Genomic DNA, 25,461 nt, shown 5'->3' on the forward strand with positions numbered 1-25,461 from the left:
GCGGAAACGGGCGCGGAGCCGCCAGCCCACTCCCGGGCGAACCTATCCCGGGCCCTCCCCCCGCCCCGGCTCCCGCGGGCTCCCTTAGGGAGGGGTGCGCACAGGCAACTTTTGGGAACTAGGAGAAGAGTGCGGGGCGAAGCGGGAGGAGCGTAGACGTGCTACTCGATCCCGGTTCAGGACTCCTGGTCCAAAGCAGACGGCCGGGCGGGCCGGGCCGCGTCTGGGCCGGCACCGGGTGCTGAGCGGCGGGGCGGGGCGGGGCGGGGCGGGGCGAGAGGCCCGCAGGTGCAATTCCCCGTCCTGCCTCGCGGGGGCGCCGGCGCGACCGATCAGGTGACCGAGCGCTCGTCCGGGGCTGCGGGAAGCGGCCTCGTTCTCAGCCGGCGGAGACGCCGCCGCCGCCGCCACACCTAGCGGAGGAGCCCGGGAGGGCGGCTCGGTGGGGGCGGGGGCGGAGAGCGCCGCGGGTGGGGGCGGAAGGGCGGCGGGCGGAAGGCAGGAGGCGGCCGGGGCGCGGGCCGCTGCGGGGAAGCGACCCCGAGGCGTCCGCCGCGGCTCGCTCTGTCACCCGCGCGGGCTTGGGGCGCCAGGGCCATGGGCGCGCTGCCCTGAGGCGGAGGTCGCGGGCGGGAGGGGAGGCCCGAGAGAGCCTGCGGCGGCCTCGGGCTGGGGACCGGGCGCGAGGAGGCCGGCGGCGGCGCCCCCACCGGCACCACCATGTCGCGCTCCGTGCTGCAGCCCAGCCAGCAGAAGCTGGCGGAGAAGCTCACCATCCTCAACGACCGGGGCGTCGGCATGCTCACCCGGCTCTACAACATCAAGAAGGTGCGCCGGGGCCCGCGAGATCGCGGGGGGGCGGGGGGGGGGAGGCCGGGGCGGGGGGTGGGGAGGCCGGGGCGGGGGCGGCCTGGGGAGGGGCCGCGGCCGGCGTCCAGGGCAGACATCCCGGCGTCGCCGCGCCAGGCCCGGCCCGGGGTCGCGGGGATGCGCCGCGGCCTAATGCCGAGTCCCGGGCGCCTCCCCCGGCGGCTGGCGGGCCTGCGGAGGCCGAGAGAAGCCATTTCCCCGCTCCCAGCGGCGGATCCGGCCGGGCCGGCGCCCGCGCCCCGGAAGGGGTCGGCGGGGGTCGGAGGGTGGGTGGACGGGCTTGGGGCGCGGCAGGAAAACTTGGGGGTTCGGTAGCCGAGGTTTTGAGGGACCTGCCATCGCAGCGCTTCCCCTCCGTGTGTGGTGTGTGAGTGCAGGAATGCGGAGGGAATGGCCCCGGGATGGTGCGCTCCGCACCCCCCGCGCTCCCCGCGTTCCGGGGGTCGCCGGGCAGAGCGCGTGGGGCGTGCGGACGCGGAGCAGGTACCTCCTCCTGCAGGTGGGGCGGAGGCGCGGGCGGGACCAGGGTTCTCCTGAAATACTCCGGCTGAGTCACTGGAACCGGAATAACCGCCTCCCTCCCTCCCTCCCTCCGCTCCGCATCCTAGTGTTCCGCCCTGTCTAACAGGCCGGGCACCATTTCTTCAAGTTCGGCTTCTGTGCAAATAGAAGCGGTGAATATGTGGCTGCTACCACTGACCCAGAGCACATTCTGATAATTTCAGTCGCTGTGGCTGATAGGCCCATTGAAAGTCTTCACAGAGCTTCTCACATTAAGGACTAGTAGCCTGAGTTGGAGTTAAGAAAAATAGATGTAACGAAATCACACACACACACACACGCACACACACGCACATACATACATACATATATACACATGTGTATATATGTATGTATGTGTATATATACATATATATGTATGTATGCGTATATATATAACTCAGGAGAAAACAACCAAAATCTTTTTCCTTGTAAGACAAGGTCGGTAAGTTTAAAGAATTTGGTAAAGAAAATTAAGTTTTTTGGGGGTACGCTATAGATCCTTAGAGTTTCCAATGTGTATTTAATGTCATATCTTCATAGTAATTGTTGGCTTTTTAATATATCACGAATATTTCCTTTTAGTTTAATCATAGCAACAGATTACAATGCTTAGGGCTGCTGAAGTAAGCATGTATTTTTTGAAATTCGTATCATGGGGTTCAAGTATAAAACTGGTTTATTTCAACAATTAGATGCAGACACTGTAATTCTAAAGGGGCATACGGCCCTGGCTTATTGGTGATAAATTTTGTCTAAGGATCGCTCTGTTGCAATGCTCACCTGGATGAAAGAGGATTGGCTGCCTCTAAATCCAGTGCAGTCGGGAGGGTAACATGCCCACCAGTTTGTTACATTTTATGTGGCAGGGGCTCGGTGTTATTACAAAGAAGCCCTCTGCATTGACCAAAGAGCCTTGGTTATAGATTAATGTAGGGTGGAAATATTTAATTTTAGAGATATTTACTTACAGGTTGCATTTACCTGAACTTTTCTGTGAGATTGCATTCTTTAACAAACTTGGAAATTGGTTTCTATATGAACTTTATCCCAAAACACCAAGCAAGTCAAACATTACTAAAAGTTACTAGACCTGTGGTATTGTGGTTAAAGGAAATGGTTATGATGGTTTTCAGAAGAGGAAGTGAGAGTAACATCAAAAGTGATTTGGGTATTTGGGCAAAATACCTTTTTTTTTTTTAAAGCATTCATTACACATTTTTATAGTATAAATACACCCTAACTTTACATATCCCACTTTCATGAGTTAAATAAGATTAAACTAAATTCTAGGCATTTGAATTTTTATAATTTCAGTTAACTGCTTTTTCTCAAAAGCGTATTTTCTTTCACTTCCTGTTTTGAGAAACTTCAGGCTCTTGTATTATTGAACTAGTAAAATTTAAGATGAGTTGAATATAATCATTATATCCAAGTGTCAGATATTTTGAGTTACTGAAATGTTATATATTTCAGTACTTAACATTTATAGTTTGTTGAAAAATATTTTGCCTGCCTTGTCTGATTGTGAGTTCCCTCTGGGCAGGGACAGTGTTACTCATTTTTTAATTACTAGTACTATGGGATTTATCAGGTCCATGAGACCTTTAAGGCCTTGTTGAAATGAACGACTACAGTATCTGATATATGTGTATATATGTGTGTGTGTATATATGTATATATAATCTTTCTCTAGTTTTAATAAATTTGGGTTTGCACTCATGTAATTTTGCATATACAGATACATCAGATAGATTTTGAATCTTTCAGCTGTAGATGTGTCTATAAGACTGGCTAAGGATTGAAACATTTGTTCAAAAATCTTGCCCCCCCCCAAAAAAAGTAAGATCTGTTCACCATGTGTTTATAAGGCTCATGCTTTCTGCATTTTTATGACAATGTGTAAACCACATTATCGTTTCAATCTCAGTCTCTTACAGTCCTCAAAAAAAACCTTCTACCATATAATACATGTCTGCCAATCAGTTAGATTTTTATTAATGTGTATGTGCATTAGATTGTCTGTCAGATCTGATTACTTTGCTCTGTTTGCAAGTGTGCAATGGAAATATTTTAGTGAGCATATGAAAAATACTTCAGTGACCTATAATCAAGAATGTGCTTTAATGCTCATTAGGGGGAATGTAATATGGTTACTGAAAAATGTTTCCCATATTAAAATAAATTAATCAGTTGTGAAAGTTTTGAGATCTTAATATGTACTGGTTATGGAAATTTTAGAGAACTTGTCTAATCAGGGATGTAGGAACATACAAAGGAGGATTTTATGGAAAAGACTTGAAAGTGGTAGGTACTTTCACATTTCAATTTATTTTTTCTGAATTCCTTAAAGTTTTGTTTTTTATTTTTATTATTATTATTGTTTGTTTGTTTTTATTGATTTCTGAGAGGAAGGGATAGGGATAGAGAGGTAGAAACATCAATGATGAGAGGAAACCATTGATCGGCTGCCTCCTGCACGCCCTACACTGGGGATGGAGCCTGCAACCCAGGCATGTGCCCCTGGCCAGAATTGAACCTGGGTCCCTTTAGTCCGCAGGCTGGCGCTCTATCCACTGAGCCAAACCAGCTGGGGCTACAGTTTTATTTCTTATTAAAAATATGTCTTCCCTTTTCCACACCTAATAATACCACTCACTTATGTAGTGATTTTTCATATTTTTCAGGCTACTTTTATATCTGAATGTGGCATGGCAGGCAGTTTGTTGATGGGTGGTAGAGTACTGGACCAGAACTTAGGAGATCTGCATTCCAATATTCGGTCTGTCACTGTGTTCTGTAACATTGAGTAGGTGTCATGACTTCCCTGAGCTTCATTTCTCCTCATCTATGAAATGGGAGAAAAATAACTGTAAAAGGAATGCTAAAGTCGATTCCAGCTCTGATTATGTTATCTATACAAGTTCTTTGTCAAGTAGCAGGGTAGAAGTTATGGCTCATTTTAGATAGTAACTTGAGCTCTAAGTTTAGTTTTCTGTAATAAGGGATGGCAATGCTCTGCCTACTTCACTGGATTGTTTGTGAAGATAAAAGACTAACAATGTGAAAATTGTTTAGTAAAATGTCTAGGAGTGTAAGGTAGCACTTATTTAGAAGTCTAAGCAATCTTTTGAGCAACATGTTTTTCTGAAATTTTACCATTATTTAGCAAACACATTCCCAAATCCCAAAAGAAAACTTCGTTTTTTTGCTGAGTTTAAAAAATATTGTTTTGTTGTTGTTGACTCTTTCTTGTTTTTTCTGTCTCTTTTTCTACATCACCAACATGAACTTGATAACTCTGTACCAAAAAGGTCTCAGTTAATACTTGCATATTTTTGCTCTTGTTAAATTATTACTTCACTCTATAAAGGACAGAAAAGACCCATCCCAACTTTTTAAAAAATGAAATATTTTTGCAGATTTCAACACATTTACTTTTTTTTTCTTGCTTAGAGCAACATTTTTTTCCCCACAGCCCTTTTCCCATGATTATGGATACATTTATTTTATGGGGGGGAAATCAATAGAATAGCAGTGTAAAAGTGAAAGTTCTTGGCTGGTTTCTTCTTATCTAATGGAGGAAAAAAAGATGCATGTGAAGGATGCAGTGTAAGGTGAAAGGAGGGTGGCCAGCTTCAGCCCTCCCTTTCACTGTTATATTTTCTCTTCATGAGATTTTTTTCTTCCAGTAGTATTTCATTATCAAGAGCCTTAAACATGTTCAGAATAAAACATTATCTCTCCATAAATCTGAATTTAAATTATATATTATTTATTTAAACAAATCCTATTGTGTCTGTTTGTAACTTTATTTTTAAGGAAGTGCTTGTAAAAATGAAGATTTGATCATTGTTATTCTGGATGGTAGGCTAAGGAGATAAAGATCACTGAAAAATACTTAAGAAAAAAATTATTTTTAGTTTTTGAAGTGGCAATGATAGATTATCTATCTTGTGTTTTCTTTGTGGAATTGTTAAATAACTTAAATATTAAAAATTTTAAAATAATTGCAAAAGTAGCACATGTTTATTAAAAAAAACTCAAACAGAACAGAAACATGTGACTTCAAAAATTCTCTGTCTGCCTATCCCTTTTAAAAATAAGCCATATATACTTGTACCCTTTTTTGTATAATTGCTAACATGTGCATGAGTACTTTGTTACATTATGATTAAATTAAGTTCTTTACAAAAATAAAATTTAAAATGAAGCATGGTGCAGTTTACATAGAAATGAAATTGGGGTCCTAATCTTTTGCTTGTATATTTACATTTTAAGAATATTAAAGGAATGGACATATTTAGCTAGCTACATCCAGTATGTTAAAAATGAGGCCCAGATGACAAAGTTTGTCAGTGTTGAAAGTTCTTGTCCTTACTGGTTAGGATGACTGAAAATCTAATTCATATTCTTGTTTGATGATTTACTAGCAATGTTAGTATTAAGTAAAATTCCAGTAATAATTTGGGGTCAGGTTTAGCAGATGTACATTTTGTATGTTACCGGAATTAAGTAGTTCTCTCTCTTAAAAAAACCACACACACAAAACTTTATTTTTTAGAGAGAGGAAGGGGATAGAGACATAGAACATGGATGAGATGCACGCTCCCTGCAGGGGATAGAGCCTCTAACCTGGGTATTTGCCCTGACCAGGAATTGAACTGGTGACATCTTGGTTCCTGGGTGGATGCTCAACCACTGAGCCACGCTGGCTTGGCAAGTTTCCTCTCTTTATGTCCAGTAAAAATAATGTGTAATTAAAGTAATGCCAGATGCCATTTATTGAGGCCTTACTATATGCTAAGTATTTTGATTTTTAAAAACTTATCCTTATATCTGTGATGTAAGTATATATAAAGCCATTTAATTTGCAGCAGCTTACTCTAGAAAATAAGAATTTGGATTGGCACCTTTATTTCTTGGCCCCTGAATCTGAGCTCTAAATTATTTTTACCATTTGATTTATAGTCACTAGTGTAATTTTTGTGGGAGATAAAAATTTTGAAGACTCAATAGCCTTAAAGAAAATAAGTAGCCGAGGCCGGTTTGGCTCAGTGGATGGAGCGTCGGCCTGCGGACTGAAGGGTCCCAGGTTCGATTCCGGTCAGGGGCATGTGCCTGGGTTGTGGGCATATCCCCAGTGGGGGATGTGCAGGAGGCAGCTGATCGATGTTTCTCTCTCATCGATGTTTCTGGCTCTCTATCTCTCTCCCTTCCTCTCTGTAGAAAATCAATAAAATATATTAAAAAAAAAAAAAAAAAAGAAAAAAAGAAAATAAGTAATTATATAACAGAAATAACTGTTTTCTTTACTGTAGACTACATTTGTATGAACTTCATATGGATTTGTATGCAAAAAACCATTAAGTTTATACTGTCAGTAGAGTGATTATTTTACTGATTTTTAGAGAGAGGAAGGAAAGGGGGTGGAGGAGTGAGGAAAGAGAGAGAGAGAGAGAGAGAGAGAGAGAGCGCGCGCGTGCGCGAGCGAGCACCTGCATCCGAAAGAGAAAGAGAAACATCCATTTGTTGTTTTATTTATGTATGCATTCATTGGTTGATTCTCCTGACTGGAGATCCAAAACCTGCAACCTTTATGTGTTGGATGGATGCTCTAACCAACTGAACTACCTGGCTAGGGCCAGAGTGATTATGAATGTAGACTTCTGTTTAGGCTTGTAATGTATACAATGAAAAATAGTTTAGCATTAGGAATTTTAAAATTCAATTTATTCAAAAATTTTGAGGACATTTATTTTATATTTACTTTTCACATTTATACATTTTTCTTTGTAATGATTATTCCTGAAGTTTATCCCTGACATTTTAAAATATGCAAACTGAAGGGATTAACCATACAAATAATACTAAAGAAAATACGTATAAAGCAGTACATGCATATAAAGAGTACATATAAAGCAGAAAGGAAGGTGTAAACTAAAAGTAGCATTAATCTTCCTAATTATAAGGATACATGCAGTCATTTCCTCACTTGGAGATGTTTCTTCTTACCTGCAAATTTCAGACATACTTTTTTCATTGTACATTTTGAATTCCAGTCAAATGGTAATAATTTCATATTGAAAAACCCTGCAACGTGAAATAAAAGACATGTAGTTCTTTTTCTTTCTGTTTTGGACTTTACAGAATTAGTAATACTCCTTTCTAATCCCTGGATGTGTTTTTTTGTTGTTGACTGGTTTTAATATTGCCTTTATTGGTAAATGTAGTAAAATCTTCATTTTGATCCTATTAGGAATTTGCAATACTTATATTTAGACTTTGGTAAGTTGTTTACTTAATTTGACAGTGATGAGAAAATCTAATCATTTCTTCACACAATATTGTACCAAAGTGTTTTAGTTAAATAAGTTAACAAATTTCATAAGCTCTTGAATTGTTAGTTTGTAAGTAGAGTGTATATGTGCCAATTTCAAAGGAAGCTCTTGTTTTAAATAAAAGAACCTATATTGGAAAATACTTAATTCTGATTGCATAGTTGCTTATTGTAGATACTGAACAGTAATAAAACTACATCTTTAAAACTATTTTATAAGTCAGATGAGCTATTTCAGTTAATTCCAAAGGTTGAGGGTTTTCTTTTAGTTCATCCATTTATTCTTCATTTATTGAATGTCTTTCTGAATACAGGGAAACATACTTTAAAATATAGCTTTCAATGCCAAGAAGTCCCTATCTTAGTGAAGTGTGTAAGTGTGGTTGTGGGAGTCTTGAGAAGGGAGTTAAAAATTCCAATCTGGGGGAGATGGAAGGAAAAGATAGTTATATTTGTGTTACTTTTGATGTATGAATGCAAGCTTCAGCTAGGTAATTCCTTGTAGCCAATTATTATTTAAGATTCCAGAGCTTTTACTCAGTAGAATATATAGATACAAAATACCCAAGGTTATTAAATATCTTATTAATGTCTAATGTCCTTGTAGGCATAAGATCTCGAAACTTCGTATCATTTTCCATACTTGCAGTACATTCTGTGGGTTGAGAGAGCTAGATTCTATATAAATTTTTAAAGTTTTGGACAAGTTATTTAACTTTTTGGATTATAATTTTTTTATTTTAAATTGAGACCAGTGATTGTCAGGGATATACAATATAATAATTTTGGAAGGTTTTAAAACATACACATATTTAGATCTTTTTATTTATTTATTTATTTAAAGTATATTTTTATTGATTTCAGAAAGGAAGGGAGAGGGAGAGAGAAACATCAGTGATGAGAGAATTATTGATCGGTTGTCTCCTGCACTCCCCACACCAGGGATTGGCTCGCAACCCTGGTATGTGCCCTGACTGGGAATTGAACCTTGACCTCCTGATTCATAGGACAATGCTCAACCACTGACCCATGCTGCCTGGGCACATATCTAGATCTTGACCCAAACTTACTGATTAAGAAAAAGCTCCTGAAGTGGTGCTGATGTTATAAACCATTAAAATAAGTAAACCCTAAGTTATTAATACCTCAGATTTTACTTCAGAAGAGCTGCTCATATATATCTTATATATATATATATATATATATATATATATATATATATATATATTTAGTTGATTAAATTCTTATACAGTAAAGTTTGTGATTTTTGGAAGTGGGTATGGTAGGCTATCATTTTTATTATTTGATAATCACTAATATTGTTAGAATGGATACCTTATTAAAATAAAATTGATTAGAGAGAGAAGCAGCCTTCTGTATGTGCCCAACCAGGGATTGACCCCCAACTTCTGACCAGGAATCGAACTGTCCACTTTTCCATGTATGGGGACGATGCTCCAACCAACTAAGCCACACGGGCCAGGGCTGGATAACTGATTTTATTCATAATTAGAATGTGAAAGATAATACATGTCATTAAAAAACTGAATACAGCCCAGCCAGTGTGGTTCAGTGGTTGAGCGTTGACCCATGAACCAAGTCGATTGTTTGATTCCCAGTCAGGGCACATGCCTAGGTTGCAAGCTCAATCCCCAGTAGGGGGCGTGCAGGAGGCAGCCAATCAATGATATTTCTATCTCTCTGTCCTTTTCCCTTCCTCTCTCTAAAATCAATAAAAACATATTAAAAACAAAACATAATTTGGAATCACTTTAGAATTCGGCACTACCTCAGGCATGTTTATGAAACTTGATTTGCATTATATCACTGATGTAAGGAAATGCTAATCTGTAGCTATTTTTATTATTGGGACAAATTCTTAGTTATGTAGTTCTTAGTTACTCTTATAGTCTAACTAGAGGCCCGGTGCATGAATTCGTGCACAGGTGGGGTCCCTCTGGGTGGCTGGTAGGGATCGGGCCAAAACCCGCAGTCCAACTCCGCCTGCAGCTCCTACCTGCCACTCGTGCTCATCCCAGCCCCACTGTGCCTGCTGTGGGCTTGTGCCCAATCAGTCCCAAGCGGGAGGGGCTTGCGCTGCTAAAGTTTGCCAGCCATGAGCCCTGCATCTGGCGCCCTCCCAAGGGGAGTGGCCTGAGGGTTTGGGCTGAAACTGGCTCTCCAACATCCCCTGAGGGGGTCCTGGATTGCGAGAGGGCACAGGCTAGGCTGAGGGACCTCACCTGTGCAGGATCGGGCTGGGGAGGGACCGTGGGAGGGCTCCAGGGCTGACAAGCCAATCTTGCTCAGTCCCAATCAATTGGCTGGACCTCAGCAGCAAGCTAACCTACTGGTCAGAGCATCTGCCCCCTGGTGGTCAGTGCACATCATAGCGACTGGTCAACCAGTTGACTGTCTGCCCCCTTGTGGTCAGTGCACGTCTTACTGAGTGGTTGAGCAGCCTTATCGTATCATTAGCATATTACACTTTGATTGGTTGTTCAGTTCTGCCGCCTACTTGCATAGTATATAGGATTTTGGGGAAGCGGATTAATTGGAAGGTTAACTTATAAGAAATAACATGTTAAACTGATAGTCTAGTCTGAGGAAAAGTCAGATATATTTTAATAGGATATTGAAATGGAATTTACATAGTTGCCTTTTCAGTCTGGCTAAAGATTAGGAAGTTTAAAATATCTTAAAGTAATTTTGTTGTATCTATGTGTGAGAATTAACAGAACTCTTAGTGCATTCCGATTTCCTTTTGGAAAATATAGGAATGTTTGCATTGATTTTTGTACTTTGGATTGGAAGGAAGTTAGGTGATACTTGAAAAATAGTTTCAATTTGAGCTGAAGTACAAGTTATCCAATAACAATTTATTCTTATTTTTGGCTACCGTTTCTTTTTAAGGTATGTAAAATTTCACCAATGGTTTGCTCCTATTTTTATAGTTGCATGTAGTCTTTATTTTTCCATCTAGAATTATTTTAAGTTTATTTAGAAAGAGCACCAAGAAACTGATGTGGTTGTCCTTACACAGTATTTCAATATATATGGATAGTATAACATCTATGAATCTATTGTATACTACAGCTCGCTATTTAGAATACCTTTAAAATTGTAGCACCATATAGTTCTAATCTTGTTTTGGTATTCATAGTCTGCAGTGCATAAGTTCTCTACTGAAACGTATGTCATAGTTTGACAATCATTGTTTACACGTAATTTTCTCTCTTTTTATTACAATGCTTCCCCAGCAAGGACAAGTTTGGAAGGTTTGCAAAGCTTTTCACCTTCCCTCTGCCCGCTTGCCCGCTTTCAGATCAGTTTCATGTTTCATAATTTCTCTTTCTGCAATCTATAACATAGCTATAGTAAACAATGAAAAAACATTAAATTGTAATACTGTATTTCCTCATACATAGTAGAGTGATACAAATTTTCAAAGAACACATCCTTTAAAAAATACAATAAAAATAAGTGAAATAGGAACGTTAAAGTTTTAGTAATTCCCTAAGAAATAACATCTCACTAGCAAGCAGTAGTCACATAATGAAACAGTAAGCAGTATTGAAAGTTATATTCTGTATTACTAATAGTTCAGATAAAAAGTTCTAATGATACCTTACATTTATGTAATGCTTTACAGTTTACTATAGAGAATGCTGTACTATTGAGGTAATAAAAGTGTAAACATTTCCATTTGTTCTGTGCTTATGAGGTATATATAGGACAGATGTAGATTCATTGTTCGAAGTGCTGCTGGTATGATGGAAAACACTGCTTGTAACTCAGATGTTCAGAGGAACAGGCAACACACTTTAGTGCTATAAAGACAGTGTTAGCAGCTTCCGGTTCTTTTGAACTAGGGCTCTTGTTTAAGTGAATGAGGAAAACATTTTGGAAAGACATGTAAACAAGCTTTTACTTTATAACACTTAGAAACATTTTCAGTATTTTTTTTAATATTTAATTTTGTAATATTTTATTAGCTTCAGATGAATACAATCCTACCTCAAACCAAGAACTTTTTTCTTTTTCTTTTCTTTTTCTTTTTTTTTAGGTTTGAGCTTTTTCCTTCACTGCTGTTCTGCGTTAACTGCTTTAAAACTTTCCATGCATTTTTTTCAGTAGAAGAACATCTCTGTACTGTCTCCCATTGCATATTTCAGCTGTGACAATCCCTGCACTTTGCCTATTCATTTTATCACCTGCTCACCAAAAAACAATAAATATCTCTAAATTCTGATTACAGATTTACTGTTGCTCCTTGGTTTTAGAAGGATGCACTTCACTTTTTAAATTACTGTTGTTTTATAGGCATGCGGAGACCCCAAGGCAAAGCCATCCTACCTTATTGACAAAAATCTGGAATCTGCTGTGAAATTCATAGTCAGAAAGTTCCCTGCTGTAGAAACCCGAAACAACAATGTAAGTCATCTAAATTTTTGTATTACTTTATTTAGCCATTAAGGGAAAGTAATGATCAGTAGACTGCTTGAAGTAGCTCTGATTTGTCTACTTCTTTATATTCTGATATATAAATTACATAAATTGATTAAGGGTTTTTAGAGACAATGTTCTTATCTCTGAAACTGGAAAAAAAATGACTCTGAACTACATTGCCATTTTATTACACACAACATAATATTTTAATTTCTTATATACTTCCTTTTCAAGTTGCAACAGAGAGTAAGGTAATAAGATATGTATATATTTCAAATATTTGCATGACTAGTTGGGGAGTTTTTTCATATAGTTATAAATTTAACTTTGTTTTGATGTTAGTGTCTTTTTAAAATTTATCTTTATTGTAGAAAGTACAGCTTGTATTGTTTTTAGTAATTAGGTTTAGTTTTAAAATATATTTGTTTCTTTAGTATCTTTATAATTGAGAAACTCATTTTTCAAATTTAATAATATAATAAGATGATATTGTTAAGATCTTTATTATTCCATATTACTTTTCTCAGATGAGGAAGTTTTTCTTAGTATAGTGAAATATAGTCATATTAAAAATCTTCCTGACAAATTTATATATCTTTTGGTAGTTATTTATAATAACATTAATGAATATCTAATTTTAGAAAATTAGAGTTGTTTTTCACCTTACATTGGTCTTTTCATGTAAATTTTATTGGCTTAGAATCTTTCTGCATGACTTCTCCTTTACTTAGTTTTGTCTTTGATAGCCTCATGTTATAATCTTTACTATCTTTTTTCTTTATGTACAAACTTAGTCTAGAAACTTCCTCTTACATATTATCTTCCTACTTTTTAAGAAGCACTGTTGAAAAATATTTCGTTGTCTTTTGGTTTCCTCAAATTATGCTCATTGAAGATTTGTAGTTAGCCTGTTGACACCACTTTTACTTTAAAACATTTTAATGGAGAGGGAAAAATACCATCAGAATTGATAAATAAATCTGATAAAGTGATTTTTAAAGAATTTTTTTTTTAAAGTTTTGTTTTTTTTTAAGTGCAGGTTAATAAAGGCCTCTCTTTGTTTCATAGAAGATTATGTTTTATCATTGGTATGTCACGGTATCTCAGTTCCTCATTACAAATGGGTGATTCAAAGCACACACTTAATAAGAACACTATTATTTGTTTGGAGAGCTCTTAGTTATTGACATTATTAGCTAATTTATCTGAGAGATTATATACTTAGTCTGAATAAGAAAGATTTTATAATGAACATCTGTCTTACATTTAATTTCATATAGTACACCTCTTTCTCATGGCTCAAAATCTCTGAGCTCTTTAGAGAATCCTTAAAATGAATTTTTATATAGTATGTATGTGTAAATTTCCATCAGAATAAGCATAGTTCAGAAGTATGAGGTCTTAGCAAGACCTGATTAAATATATAATCACTTTAGTGGTGGTAAAACTTTTGTTAAAAAGTAAATAAGGAATTTTTGCTGTTCTTGATTTGCTGGACAAACTGTTAATAATAATGCTGTTTTTTTTTTTTTTTTTCCCAATAGTTTTTACTTCTCAACTTGGAGCACAAATTGGTTTTTTAAATAACAGCCTTAGTGAGATATTCGTGTATCATACAGTTCACCCATTTAAAGTATACAATTCAGTGGTTTTTAGTGTATCCACAGAATTGTGCATCTACCACCACAATCAATTTTAGAACATTTTTATCACCCCAAAAAAGAAACCTTGGACCCATTAGCAGTCACTCCTGCCAACCCCCAGCCCCAGGCCTTAGGCAAACACTAATCTATTTTATGTCTGAATGTCTATTTTGGAACTTTCAAATAAATAGAATCATATAATATGTGGTCTTTTTTGACTGGCTTCTTTCACTTAGCATAAGGTTTTCAAGGTTTATCCAAGTTGTAGCATGTATCAGTAGTACTTTGTTTCTTTTTATTGCCAAAAAATATTCCATTGTATAGATGTACCACATTTTATATATCCATTCATCAGTTGATGTTTAAGTTTTTCTGCTTTTTTGACTATTATGAATAAAGCTGCTATGAACATTTGTGTAAAAGTTGTGTGAACATATGTTTTCATTTCCTTTGGACATACAGGTGGGCAAAAGTAGGTTTACAATTGTGAGTACATGAAACAATTTATTCTTGTTATAGAGGCCCGTTGCATGAAATTTTTGCACAGGTAGGGTCCCTAGGCATGGCCAGTGATCAGGGCCGATCTGTGGGGTGACCAGTGGGGTGATCAGGGGGCCCCTGCTGGCACCTGCCTTGGCTGGCCTGGGGCCTGGGGGCTGGGGGCAGCTCCTGCATTGAGTGTCTGCCCCCTGGTGGTCAGTGTGCATCGTAGCCACCGGTCGTTCCACCATTCAGTCGATTTGCATATTAGGCTTCTGTTATATAGGATTATTATTTATTAGTTATTGTATTATTTTCCATACAAACAACTGTAAATCTACTTTTGCCCAACCATCTATTTACCTAGGGTGGAATTGCTGGGTCATACGGTGATTCTATATCTCTTCTAACCTATAAAATCAGTTGTTCAAAGTTGTTGAATGTTATGACCATTTATAGAATTTACTCATTGTTTTCTTTGGAAACTCTGTTTTGTCATATGGCCTTTACAGCTATTCTGTGTAATAAATACTAGTCTGTTTTAGTTGTGTGGTTTTTTTTGTTTTTTTTTAATCTGTTTAAGTCCTATATAATTGGTATTTGTGAAGTTTTGTGATCTCAGTGTTGACCTGGGCCTGACAAAATTCTTGTGAGAAGTTCCTAGGTTAGGAAATAAGAAACGAGGAATTCAGTCTTTTATTTATTTTTTTAAATATATTTTATTGGTTTTTTACAGAGAGGAAGGGAGAGGGATAGAGAGTTAGAAATACCGATGAGAGAGAAACATTGGTCAGCTGCCTCCTGCACACCCCCTACTGGGGATGTGCCCGCAACCAAAGTACATGCCCTTGACTTGACTCGAACCTGGGACCCTTCAGTCCGCAGGCCGCCACTCTATCCACTGAGCCAAACCAGTTAGGGCGTCCTTTTTTTTTTTTTTAAATTCATAGACATAGTTCATGGAAGTTTAAGGACTGGGAATAATAGTAGCATCAGAGATTGTTAGGAATTTGAAGATTTCTGGCTACTAAGTGTGCTGAAGAAATGGTATTGATACCACAGTAGGCTTTTTTTCTTCTTCTTCCTGGTTTTGAGTCATCACCGAGTATGCTTGCTTTATTTCAGGGGTCAGGGAGAATGACTGGTTAGCACTGTTTCTGTTTGGATTCATGCCATACCAGCACTACTTGTCCCCAATTTCAGAAAAGGCATTCTTCATGAAAAGAGAGAGATTGTGTCAGTGAAAAATCCAGCAAAAATTTTTTTCTGAAGTTGATAAAATAGATCCTTATTTTGCAGCCAGGAATTGTTAATTCTTGATTATTTCTTTGGTAACTGTTCCCACCCCCATACTTTTCAATCCCATTAGAAGCTGTGAGCACATAGATATCTGGTATACAACAAAGGAGGGCATTTTGGACAGATAGCAGGATTGGTCCTTAACATGGCTTCAACAGTGATGATGTTGGACTCTGTTGAGTCACTTTACTGTCTTGCTCAGGCCCCTTTGTGACCAGTTATAAATTTTTGTACCCAATTCTGGATTTAGGGAATGTCTGGGCCGAGGAATGGTTTTGTTTCCTGGGACATTGTGTTGAACTAAATGCTTCTTTTTTTTTTTTTTTTTTTTTTTATTACCCTGGAAGTTTTTGTGCAGGCTCATGAGTCACCGCCTAACTTCAGGTTTCTTTTTTTTTATTATTATTTATTGCTTAAAGTATTACAAAGGGTATTACATATGTGTCCATTTTATCCCTCCACCCTAGACAGTCCCCTAGCCTCCCCTATCCCCCAATGTCTTATGTCCACTGGTTATGCTTATATGCATGCATACAAGTAAGTCCTTTAATTGATCTCTTACCCCCCTACCTCCTGCCCCCAACCCTCCCAGCCTTCCTGCTGCAGTTTGACAATCTGTTTGAGGCAGCTCTGCCTCTGTATCTGTTATTGTTCAAAAGTTTATAATGGTCTCTATTATCCATGAATGAGTGAGATCATGTGGTATTTTTCCTTCATTGACTGGCTTATTTCACTTAGCATAATGCTCTCCAGTTCCATCCATGACGTTGCAAATGGTAAGAGTTCCTTCCTTTTTAGAGCAGCATAGTATTCCATCATATAGATGTACCACAGTTTTCTAATCCATTCATCTACTGATGGGCACTTAGGCTGTTTCCAGATCTTAGCTATGGTGAATTGTGCTGCTATGAACATAGGGGTGCATATATCCTTTCTGATTACTAAATGCTTCTTAAGCTTCAAAGCAGATGAAATAAGTAAAAGTCAAATAAATAAAAGACATACCAGTTTTATAAGTATAGCAGCCACTTGTTGAGTGGATAGTATTTGACAGGCTATGTATTTTAATAGAGTTAATAGATTTTCTCATTTAATTTCAGATTAAGGAAATCATTTCTCAGCTGAGAGATTGTCTAATTTGTCTATAACATGATATTTTCCATTATTTTGAAAGTGTAACCATCAAATGGTTTTATAATTTGTTTCCCATAGCTTTCTTTTTTAAAAATCCTCACCAGAGGATATGTTTTTATTGATTCGAGAGAGAGAGAGGAAGGGAGAGGGAGAGAGGGATGAGAGATCAATGTGAGAGAGAAACACCCATCGATTGCCTCTTGCACGTACCCCAGCAGGGGATCAAACCCAAAACCTAGGTATGTGCCCTGATGGGGAATCAAACCTGTGACCTTTCAGTGTATTGGACAACACTCCAACCAACTGAGCCACATTGGCCAGAGCTCCCATAGTTTTCTTGTGAGCATATAGAGGAGAATTTGTTATGTCCCTGGATAGAGAAAATATTAGAAACTCCTTATTTTATTAACAGGTAAAGATTGTTTTGCCCAAGAAATTTTAAAAGGAATTTTAAGCAAATGTTCAGATGTATGTTACAACTTTTTAATGAAATTTTTGTTCTAAAATTTTAAAACTTAATTTCCCCCTCTTTGTCCCTATGTTGTATTTATATCTGAAAGCTAGTTTGTGGTTTTGAAACAGTAAAAATATCTGGCACAAAAGCGTTATTATGGAACTTGCCTATTTATTGTATATTTTAGTATAATATTTTTCATATTATTCCCCAAATAATGGGAAAATGATATAAATTATTATCTATGTATATTGAATCAGGCCTGAACTCCCTAAGAATGAAGATTTTAGTGAGAAGAGTACCACAAGAGTAATTTAAGTGTTCTGGACTGAGGTATAGGCCATTATTAAAATAAGTTGAAAAATAAGTTTTCAAACTTATAGGAATATTTGATGTTATAGATATTATTTATCTCTTCTCTCAAGGAACACAGTATTATAAGATACTATAATAAGTTATATATATATATAAATATACTTTAAAATATTTTTATTGATTTCAGAGAGGAAGGGAGAGGAGAGAAATATAGAAAGGTCAATGGTGAGAGAGAGTCATTGATTGGCTGCCTCCTGCATGCTCTGCAACCTGAGCATGTGACCTGACCAGTAGTCCTGCTTCATAGGTCGATGCTTAACCATTGAGCCATCCTGGCTGGGCTTAAATACACTTTTATTGACTTATGACTTATGAGAGGAAGGGAGAGGGGGAGAGAGAGAGAGAGAAACATCAGTGATAAGAGAATTATTGATTGGTTGCCTCCTGCACACCCCCTACTGGGAATCAAGCCTGCAACGCAGGCATGTGCCCTGATCAGGAATCCAAGCATGATCTTCTGGTTCACAGGTTGAAGCTCAACCACTGAGCCACACCGGCCAGGCAAGTTATATTTTTATTTAAGTAGCTTACAGGGTCATTCAGGGATATACAAAATAAAGTGACTAAAACTATCATGATTGGCATTCTAAAGTTGGTTCAGAGAGACAGTGTTAGAGTCTGTTTTTAAACACCATTATTTTCTCTCTAGTGCTTGGCATGTAAGAGGTACTAAATACATGTTTGATGAGTGAATGAACCATCTTGATAGACTTTAACTTAGCTAACTTTTCATTCATTCAGACATTGTCTTAGATCTATGTCAGGACCCAAACTGATTAACACTTTTTAAAAACTTTTTGTTATTAGTTAAAAAAAGAACTACTTTGTAGTAGAACTAAACAAATACATCTCATTAATGCTTTACTAAAAGTAACCTGGAAAAAGAATAAAAGTCCCAGCTTCTTAAACATATAAATGTGTTTTGGGGGTGGGGTGGTGATATTGGGGATGGTTGTAGGGAGGCCCTTTACACATGCACTGTGGTTTAGTTAGGAGTGGAGGGAAAGGGTAAGGAAACTAATCTGTTCTGGGTTAATCTCTAAGAGGGCATTCTTGTCTTGTCATGGCTTCTGTTATGATGGCTGTATATTGTTAAGAGGATGGACTTTGGAATCAATAAATCAGAATTTGAGTTCTGGTCTTTCCACTTAGCTGAATGGTTTTGGGCAAGTCATTTAACATCTCAAGTACTCTGCTCTTATCTCTAAAATGGTGATAATACCAGTCTCAAGAAACAATTTATACTTTTATGTTGTCAAGATTGTTAATGATTTCTTTTGGTTTTGTAATCATAAGTGTTCTGAGATTGAATTATATGCTGACTTTATTTTTTAAATTTTTATTGATTTCAGAGAGGAAAGGAGAAGGAGAGACATAGAAACATCAATGATGAGAGAGAATCATTGATCGGCTGCCTCCTGCATGCCCCCTACTGGGGATTAAGCCTGCAACCCATGCATATGCCCTGCCAGGGAACTGAATGGTGACCTCTTGGTTCATAGGTCGATAAGATTTCTGTATAAGATTTCCATTTTTTCTGGAGTCCTCTCTCCTATAATCCTCTGTCTTCTAACTCTCCTCTGGACAGTTTGCGTAAGCCTGCTGCATAGTTTCATCCTGGGACATAGTTCTCTTTATTGTCCTGAATGTAATGCTTTTCACTTGAACTTTCACACTGAGTTTTCATGGAGTTTGGAAATCCACTGAAATTATGTATAGAATTTATGTATAAATGTATTTTTCAGCTTTCATCATTCTCATTCTTTGGTTCTTAGGATCCCAAAACATGTCTGTTTTAAAATCAAATAGTTTTGTGAGTCTTGTGTACTATATATTCTAATTATATTAAACTACTATCATATCCATTTTAGCTTAAGGCAGCTTTCTGTTTTTTTTTGTAAATGAGTCTGCAAGTGAGCATTATACTAGGGTTTCACAGCATAGACCCCAAGGAGATGCATTCCTGGCATTTGCATTTTCATCTTTGCATTTTCTTCAAATTTGCTGAAGTTACAGCTTGCCTCTAGTGATAGTTTTTTAGATACATTTCAAACAGTTGTTAACCAATCCTTTGGTTGCAATGATGATTGTGATGCCTTTTACAGTAGCAAAGGATGTTACCAGTACCTAATCACTTGTTAATCCTTAATTTTGCCTTTTTTTTTTATTGGTTATTTCTTTGAAGGGGCTTTTAATCACTTTGGGTACCCTTTGAGTACTTTTCGCATGGTAGCTTATTTTTTCATGGGAGGTCCGATTTTACCTGTTGTTAGACCAGAAGTTACTTGACAAGAACCAAAATAAAAGACAGGAAAATAAACTACAACAAAGTAAAGAATGAAGTTTCAAAACACTTATTTTCCTTTATTCTTCCTAGCACTCATTTTGGCTAAAAATGTTTTAAGTATGTACATCAGTATTCTTTGGACAGTACATCTACACTAGTAAAAGAGAAACATGGTAATTGGCGTACGACCGCTACCCTTTTCATTGGCTAATCAGCGAGATATGCAAATTAACTGTCAGCCAAGATGGCGGCCGGCAGCCAGGCAGCTTGAAACTAACATGAGGCTTGGTTGCCTCAGTGACGGAGGATCATTTGTTAGAGGACTCCAACGTTCCACGCCTGCCTTGCTGGCCTCTGAGCGGGCAGTTTAAGAAACATTGTAACAAATACCACCTGACTTCAGCCAGCAGATTTGCAACATTGTAAGCAAAGGCCAGAAACCTACTTTCAGCCGCGGGGAGGCCTAAGAGCTGGAGCCAAGCCTCAAGGTAAAGCTGGCCCAGAATAAAAAAAAAAAAAAGAAAAAAAGGAGCGGTTGGGAGCTTCAGTCACCCCTAGCCTGAAAACAGCCCTCAGCCCCTCACCCAGACTGGCCAGGCACCCCAGTGGGGACCCCCACCCTGATCCAGGACACCCTTCAGGGCAAACCAGCCGGCACCCAACCGGCCTCTATTCTATATAGTAAAAGGGTAATATGCCTCCCAGCACCGGGATCAGCGTGACAGGGGGCAGCGCCCAAACCCCCTGATCGCCCTGCGGCTCTCTGACAGGGGCCAGGGCTCTAACCCCCTGAGCAGCCCTGCTTTGTGCCTGATAGGGGGGAGCTCCCCAAACCCCCCGCCCCCACGGGCCCTGTTCTGTGTGTGCGGGGTAGAGCCATAACCTCCCCATCGGCCCTGCACTGAGTGTGAGAGTGGCAGCGCCCCAACCCCCTGATCGGCCCTGCTCTGTGGGTGATAGAGGGCGGCGCCCCAACCCCCTGATCGGCCCTGTTCTGTGTGTGACGGCAGCGCCCCAACCGCCTTATTGGCCCTGCTCTGTGCGTGACGGGGTGGCGCCGCAACCTCCCCATCGACCCTGCCTTGAGTGTGACGGGACGGTGCCCCAACCCCCCAATCGGCCCTACCCTGAGCGTGACTGAGGGTGGCATCACAACCTCCCAATCTGCCCTGCTCTGTGCATGACAGGGGGCGGCGCCCCAACTCCCCATTCGGCCCTGCTCTGAGCCTGACCAGGGGCTGCACCTAGGGATTGGTCCTGCCCTCTGCCACCCAGGAGCAGGCCTAAGCCAGCAGGTCGTTATCTCCCGAGGGGTCCCAGACTGCGAGAGGGCACAGGCCGGGCTGAGGGACCCCTCCTCCCACCCGGTGCACAAAAATTTGTGCACCGGGCCTCTAGTCCTATCTAATAAAAGAGAAACATGGTAATTGGCGAACGACCGCTACCCTTCCCATTGGCTAATCAGCGAGATATGCAAATTAACTGCCAGCCAAGATGGCGGCTGGCAGCCAGGCAGCTTGAAACTAACATGAGGCTTGCTTGCTTCAGTGACGGAGGACTCCAACGTTCCTGTCTGCTTTGCCGGCCTCTGAGCCAGCAGTTTAAGAAACATTGTAACGAATATAGAAGCTAAACAAAAACCCAGAAACCTGCTTTCAGCGAGGCTGGGATCTTAGAGCTGGAGTTATACAGTGTTTCGATTGTAGAACCGAAACAAACCAGATACCTTCTTTCAGCAGCAGAAGCCTCAGAGCTGGAGCCAGAGCTAAAGCTGGCCCACAATAAAAAAAAAGAAAACAGAAAAAGAGGAGCAGTTGGGAGCTTCAGTCAGCCTGAAAACAGCCCTCAGCCCCTCACCCAGACTGGCCAGGCACCCCAGTGGGGACCCCCACCCTGAAGGGTGTGTGACCAGCTGCAAACAGCCATCATCCCCTCATCCAGGCTGGCCAGGCACCCCAGTGGGGACCCCCACCCTGAAGGGTGTGTGACCAGCTGCAAACAGCCATCATCCCCTCACCCAGACTGGCCAGGCACTCCAGTGGGGACCCCCACCCTGAAGGGTGTGTGACCAGCTGCAAACAGCCATCATCCTCTCACCCAAGCTGGCCAGGCACCCCAGTGGGGACCCCCACCCTGATCCAGGACACCCTTCAGGGCAAACCAGCCAGCCCCACTCATGCACCAGGCCTCTATCCTATATAGTAAAAGGGTAATATGTCTCCCAGCACCGGGATCAGCATGACAGGGGGCAGCGCCCAAACCCCCTGATCGCCCTGCGGCTCTGTGTGTGACAGGGTGCGGGGCCACAACCTCCCTATCCGCCCTGCTCTGTTCGTGACAGGGGAAGGCGCCCCAACCCCCTGATCAGCCCTGCTCTGTGCCTGATAGGGGGGAGCTCCCCAACCCCCTGATCGCCCTGTGGTTCTGTGTGTGACGGTGCGGCGCCTCAACCCCCTGATCCGCCATGCCCTGAGTGTGGCAGGGGGCGGTGCCCCAACTCCCCTATCGGCCCTGCTCTGTGCATGACAGGGGGGAGCTCCCCAACCCCTTGATTGACCCTGCTCTCTGCATGACAGGGTATGGAGCCCCAACCCCCCTGATGGGCCCTGCTCTGTGCGTGACGGGGTGGCGCCGCAACCCCCCCATCGACCCTGCCTTGAGTGTGACGGGGCGGTGCCCCAACCCCCCAATCGGCCCTACCCTGAGCGTTACTGAGGGTGGCATTGCCCTCCCAATCTGCCCTGCTCTGTGCATTACAGGGGAAGGTGCCCCAACTCCCCAATCGGCCCTGCTCTGAGCCCGACCAGGGGCTGCACCTAGGGATTGAGCCTGCCCTCTGCCACCCGGGAGCAGGCCTAAGCCAGCAGGTCATTATCTCCCGAGGGGTCCCAGACTGCGAGAGGGCATAGGCCGGGCTGAGAGACCCCCCCTCCCCCCTGAGTGCACAATTTTTGTGCACCGGGCCTCTAGTATAGGATAATATACTCAGTCCTCATTGCCTAGTGTAGGGTAGAACATATATAGGACATAGGGAAAAAATATATTTAATTGTTTCTTTTTTTAAAATATTATTTTTTTTTGGGAGGGCATCATATAATTTCTTGGCATAAATGACCATGCCTGTTTTCTCTTGCCTTTATTTATGCTGTTTTTACTATCTGGAACATTCTTTCTTTCACTAAGCTAACTTCTTGTCTTTCAGGTCTATCCTTAGGTATCACTATTTCAGAGAAGCCTTCTCTAATCCTTTCAAATTAGGTTAAGTGCTGCATGGGTGTTTCCATAGTCCCCTTCACTTATCATTTAACTTTTTATTTAAAACATTTATTGAGAGCCTTCTATGATCCAAGTCCTGTTCTGAGAGTGGGAATCCAGCAGTGAATAAACAAGTCATTACTCTTATAGAGCTTACATTCTGCTGGACAGATAGACCATAAAAAAAGAATAGAACATATCAGTTAGGAATGAGGTTTTTGTTGTTTGTTTTTTTTTTTTTTTTTGAGAGAGAGAGAGAGAGAGAGAGAGAGAGAGAGAGAGAGAGAGAGGAAAGGAGAGGGAGAAAGAAACATCCATGTGAGAGCGAAATGATTGGCTGCCTCCTGCATGCCCCCTACCAGGGATCAAGCCGGAAACCCATGCATGTGACCTGACTGGAAATTAAACCAGCAACCCTTTGATGTATGGGAAGACCCTCAGCCAACTGAGCCACAATGGCCAGGGCCTAAGAAGAAGAATAAAGCTTAGTAAATGAACAAATGTGATAGTGGGGAGGTGCTAATTTATTGTGATGCCTAGGGAAGCCCTAGCCAGTTTGGCTCAGTGGATAAGGTGTTGGCCTGTGGACCGAAGGGTCCCGGGTTCAATTCAGGTCAAGGGCACATACCTTGGTTGCAGGCTCCTCCCTGGCGTGAGCCCTGGTAAGGGTTCGTGCAGGAGGCAACCAATCCATGTGTTTCTCTCACATTGATGTTTCCCTCTGTCTTTCCCTCTCTCTTCCACTCTCTAAAAATCAATGGAAAAATATCCTTGGGTAAGGATTAACAATAACAACAACAGCAACAAAAAGGAGTGATGCCCAGGGAGGGCTTTACTAAGGAGGAGGCATTAGGGCAGATATTTGAAGATAAAGGTAAGTGAGGTGAATTGGGGGAGAAATAAGACCCCAAGGAATTTGGTTTGAACAAATGTAAAGATTTACTGGGTTAAGGAAGCAAGAAGAACAGGTTTGGGATTGAGGGTACAATAGCTTAATATTAGATATGTTAAGTTTGAGAGGCCTACTAGAAATGTGAGTGGAGATGTTGAGTAGCCAGTTGTATACAGATTGTCCCCCACTTGTGGTTTGGCTTATGATTTTTCTGCTTTACAGTGGTGTGAAAGCAGTATGCATTCAGTAGCAACTGTACTTGTAATTTTGAATATTGCTCTTTTCCTGGGCTAGTAACGTGATTAGACACTCTTCTGATGCTGGACACTGGCAGCGAGCTGTAGCTCCCTGTTAGCAAGGCAGTCACAGGGTAAACAACCGATACTCTATAGTGTACTGTGTTGCCAGCATTTTTTGATAGTGTGTATTGTGTTTTCTCACCCGGTCATGTCTGCAAAATATCTGTGTCTCTTGTTTCTGGTGAGAAGAAGAGGAGGAAATAAGAGACACAAATAGATATTGCCCAACTGTAAGCTAATGTTAAGTGTTTTGAGTATGGGTAAGGTAGGCTGGGCTAAATTATGATGTGCAGTAGCTTAGGTATATTAAAGGCATTTTTGACTTGCGATATTTTCAACTTCGGATGGGTTTGTCCGGAAGTAACCCTATTGTAAGTCAGGGAGCATCTGTAGATGTCTAGAGTTCAGGCTAGCATGAAACAGAATCAAGTTGAAGAAGATTTATTGAGTATTTTAAGAGAGAGGAGGAGTAAAATAGTCATTGAGGAGAGTGGGAAAGTATATTGACAGTGAAAATGGAGTGATGTTGCTACTCACTTATGGTTAATGAGCATGAATTCAGGTTGAGTTTGAATCAGCATAGGTGTATGCTTTCTCCTGTGGTGGGTTTTATCAGACAATTGTAGAGGTAGAGAGGGACAAAGGGAGTCATAGAATGATGGGCATTTAATCTTAAAATGGATAAAAAAGGAAATAAGACATGAGAGGGTGAGTGACAGTAAAAAGATGATAGGGTGAATGGATACGAGGTCCTTCTGAGCTCAAAGAATTGATGAGAGTAGGGTATTAAAAGGGTATTAGAGGTATTGAGTGGAAATTATTTTCCATTGATGCCACTTCACCTTGTCTTCAGATTTCCCAAGAAAAACAGATGTTCAAAAAGGCCAGTAAGAAGCCAAGGTAGTTTAAGTATAAACTTTATTCCTGTTTACAGGCCTGCCAATGGAGAAACTCAACGGTTCTAGGCCCTTCTTAAACTTCCTGTCTTATTCACCATCCTTACCACTCTTAGAAGCTCTGATCTTTGTTTTTGTAGTCTTTCTCATACTATTGTGTATTTTGTTTTGTTTTGTTTTTAACCTGTTTTTTTTGTTATTTCCAGTTGATGAGGGCCTTTGTCTTGACAGGCATGTGGAAATTAATC

The 25,461-nt window shown here is 40.6% G+C and overlaps 1 protein-coding gene across 3 annotated transcripts in view; it reads left to right on the forward strand.

Moving 5' to 3' along the window:
* Positions 1-474: 474 nt before the first annotated feature.
* Positions 475-25,461, forward strand: part of NCKAP1 (NCK associated protein 1) — a 97,777-nt gene continuing 72,790 nt past the window's right edge. Inside the window, exons 1-3 of one of the 3 annotated variants that reach the window (XM_036320742.1) lie at positions 475-828; positions 11,011-11,028; positions 12,074-12,184. In XM_036320742.1, the coding sequence (XP_036176635.1) occupies positions 721-828; positions 11,011-11,028; positions 12,074-12,184 (237 nt within the window). In that variant the 5' untranslated portion in view covers positions 475-720. The remainder of the gene's footprint in view (positions 829-11,010; positions 11,029-12,073; positions 12,185-25,461) is intronic. The other 2 variants (XM_036320740.1, XM_036320741.1) reach the window with 2 other exon arrangements.

This window comes from Myotis myotis, unplaced genomic scaffold, assembly GCF_014108235.1.
Source record: "Myotis myotis isolate mMyoMyo1 unplaced genomic scaffold, mMyoMyo1.p scaffold_m19_p_8, whole genome shotgun sequence".
Lineage (NCBI taxonomy): Eukaryota > Metazoa > Chordata > Mammalia > Chiroptera > Vespertilionidae > Myotis > Myotis myotis.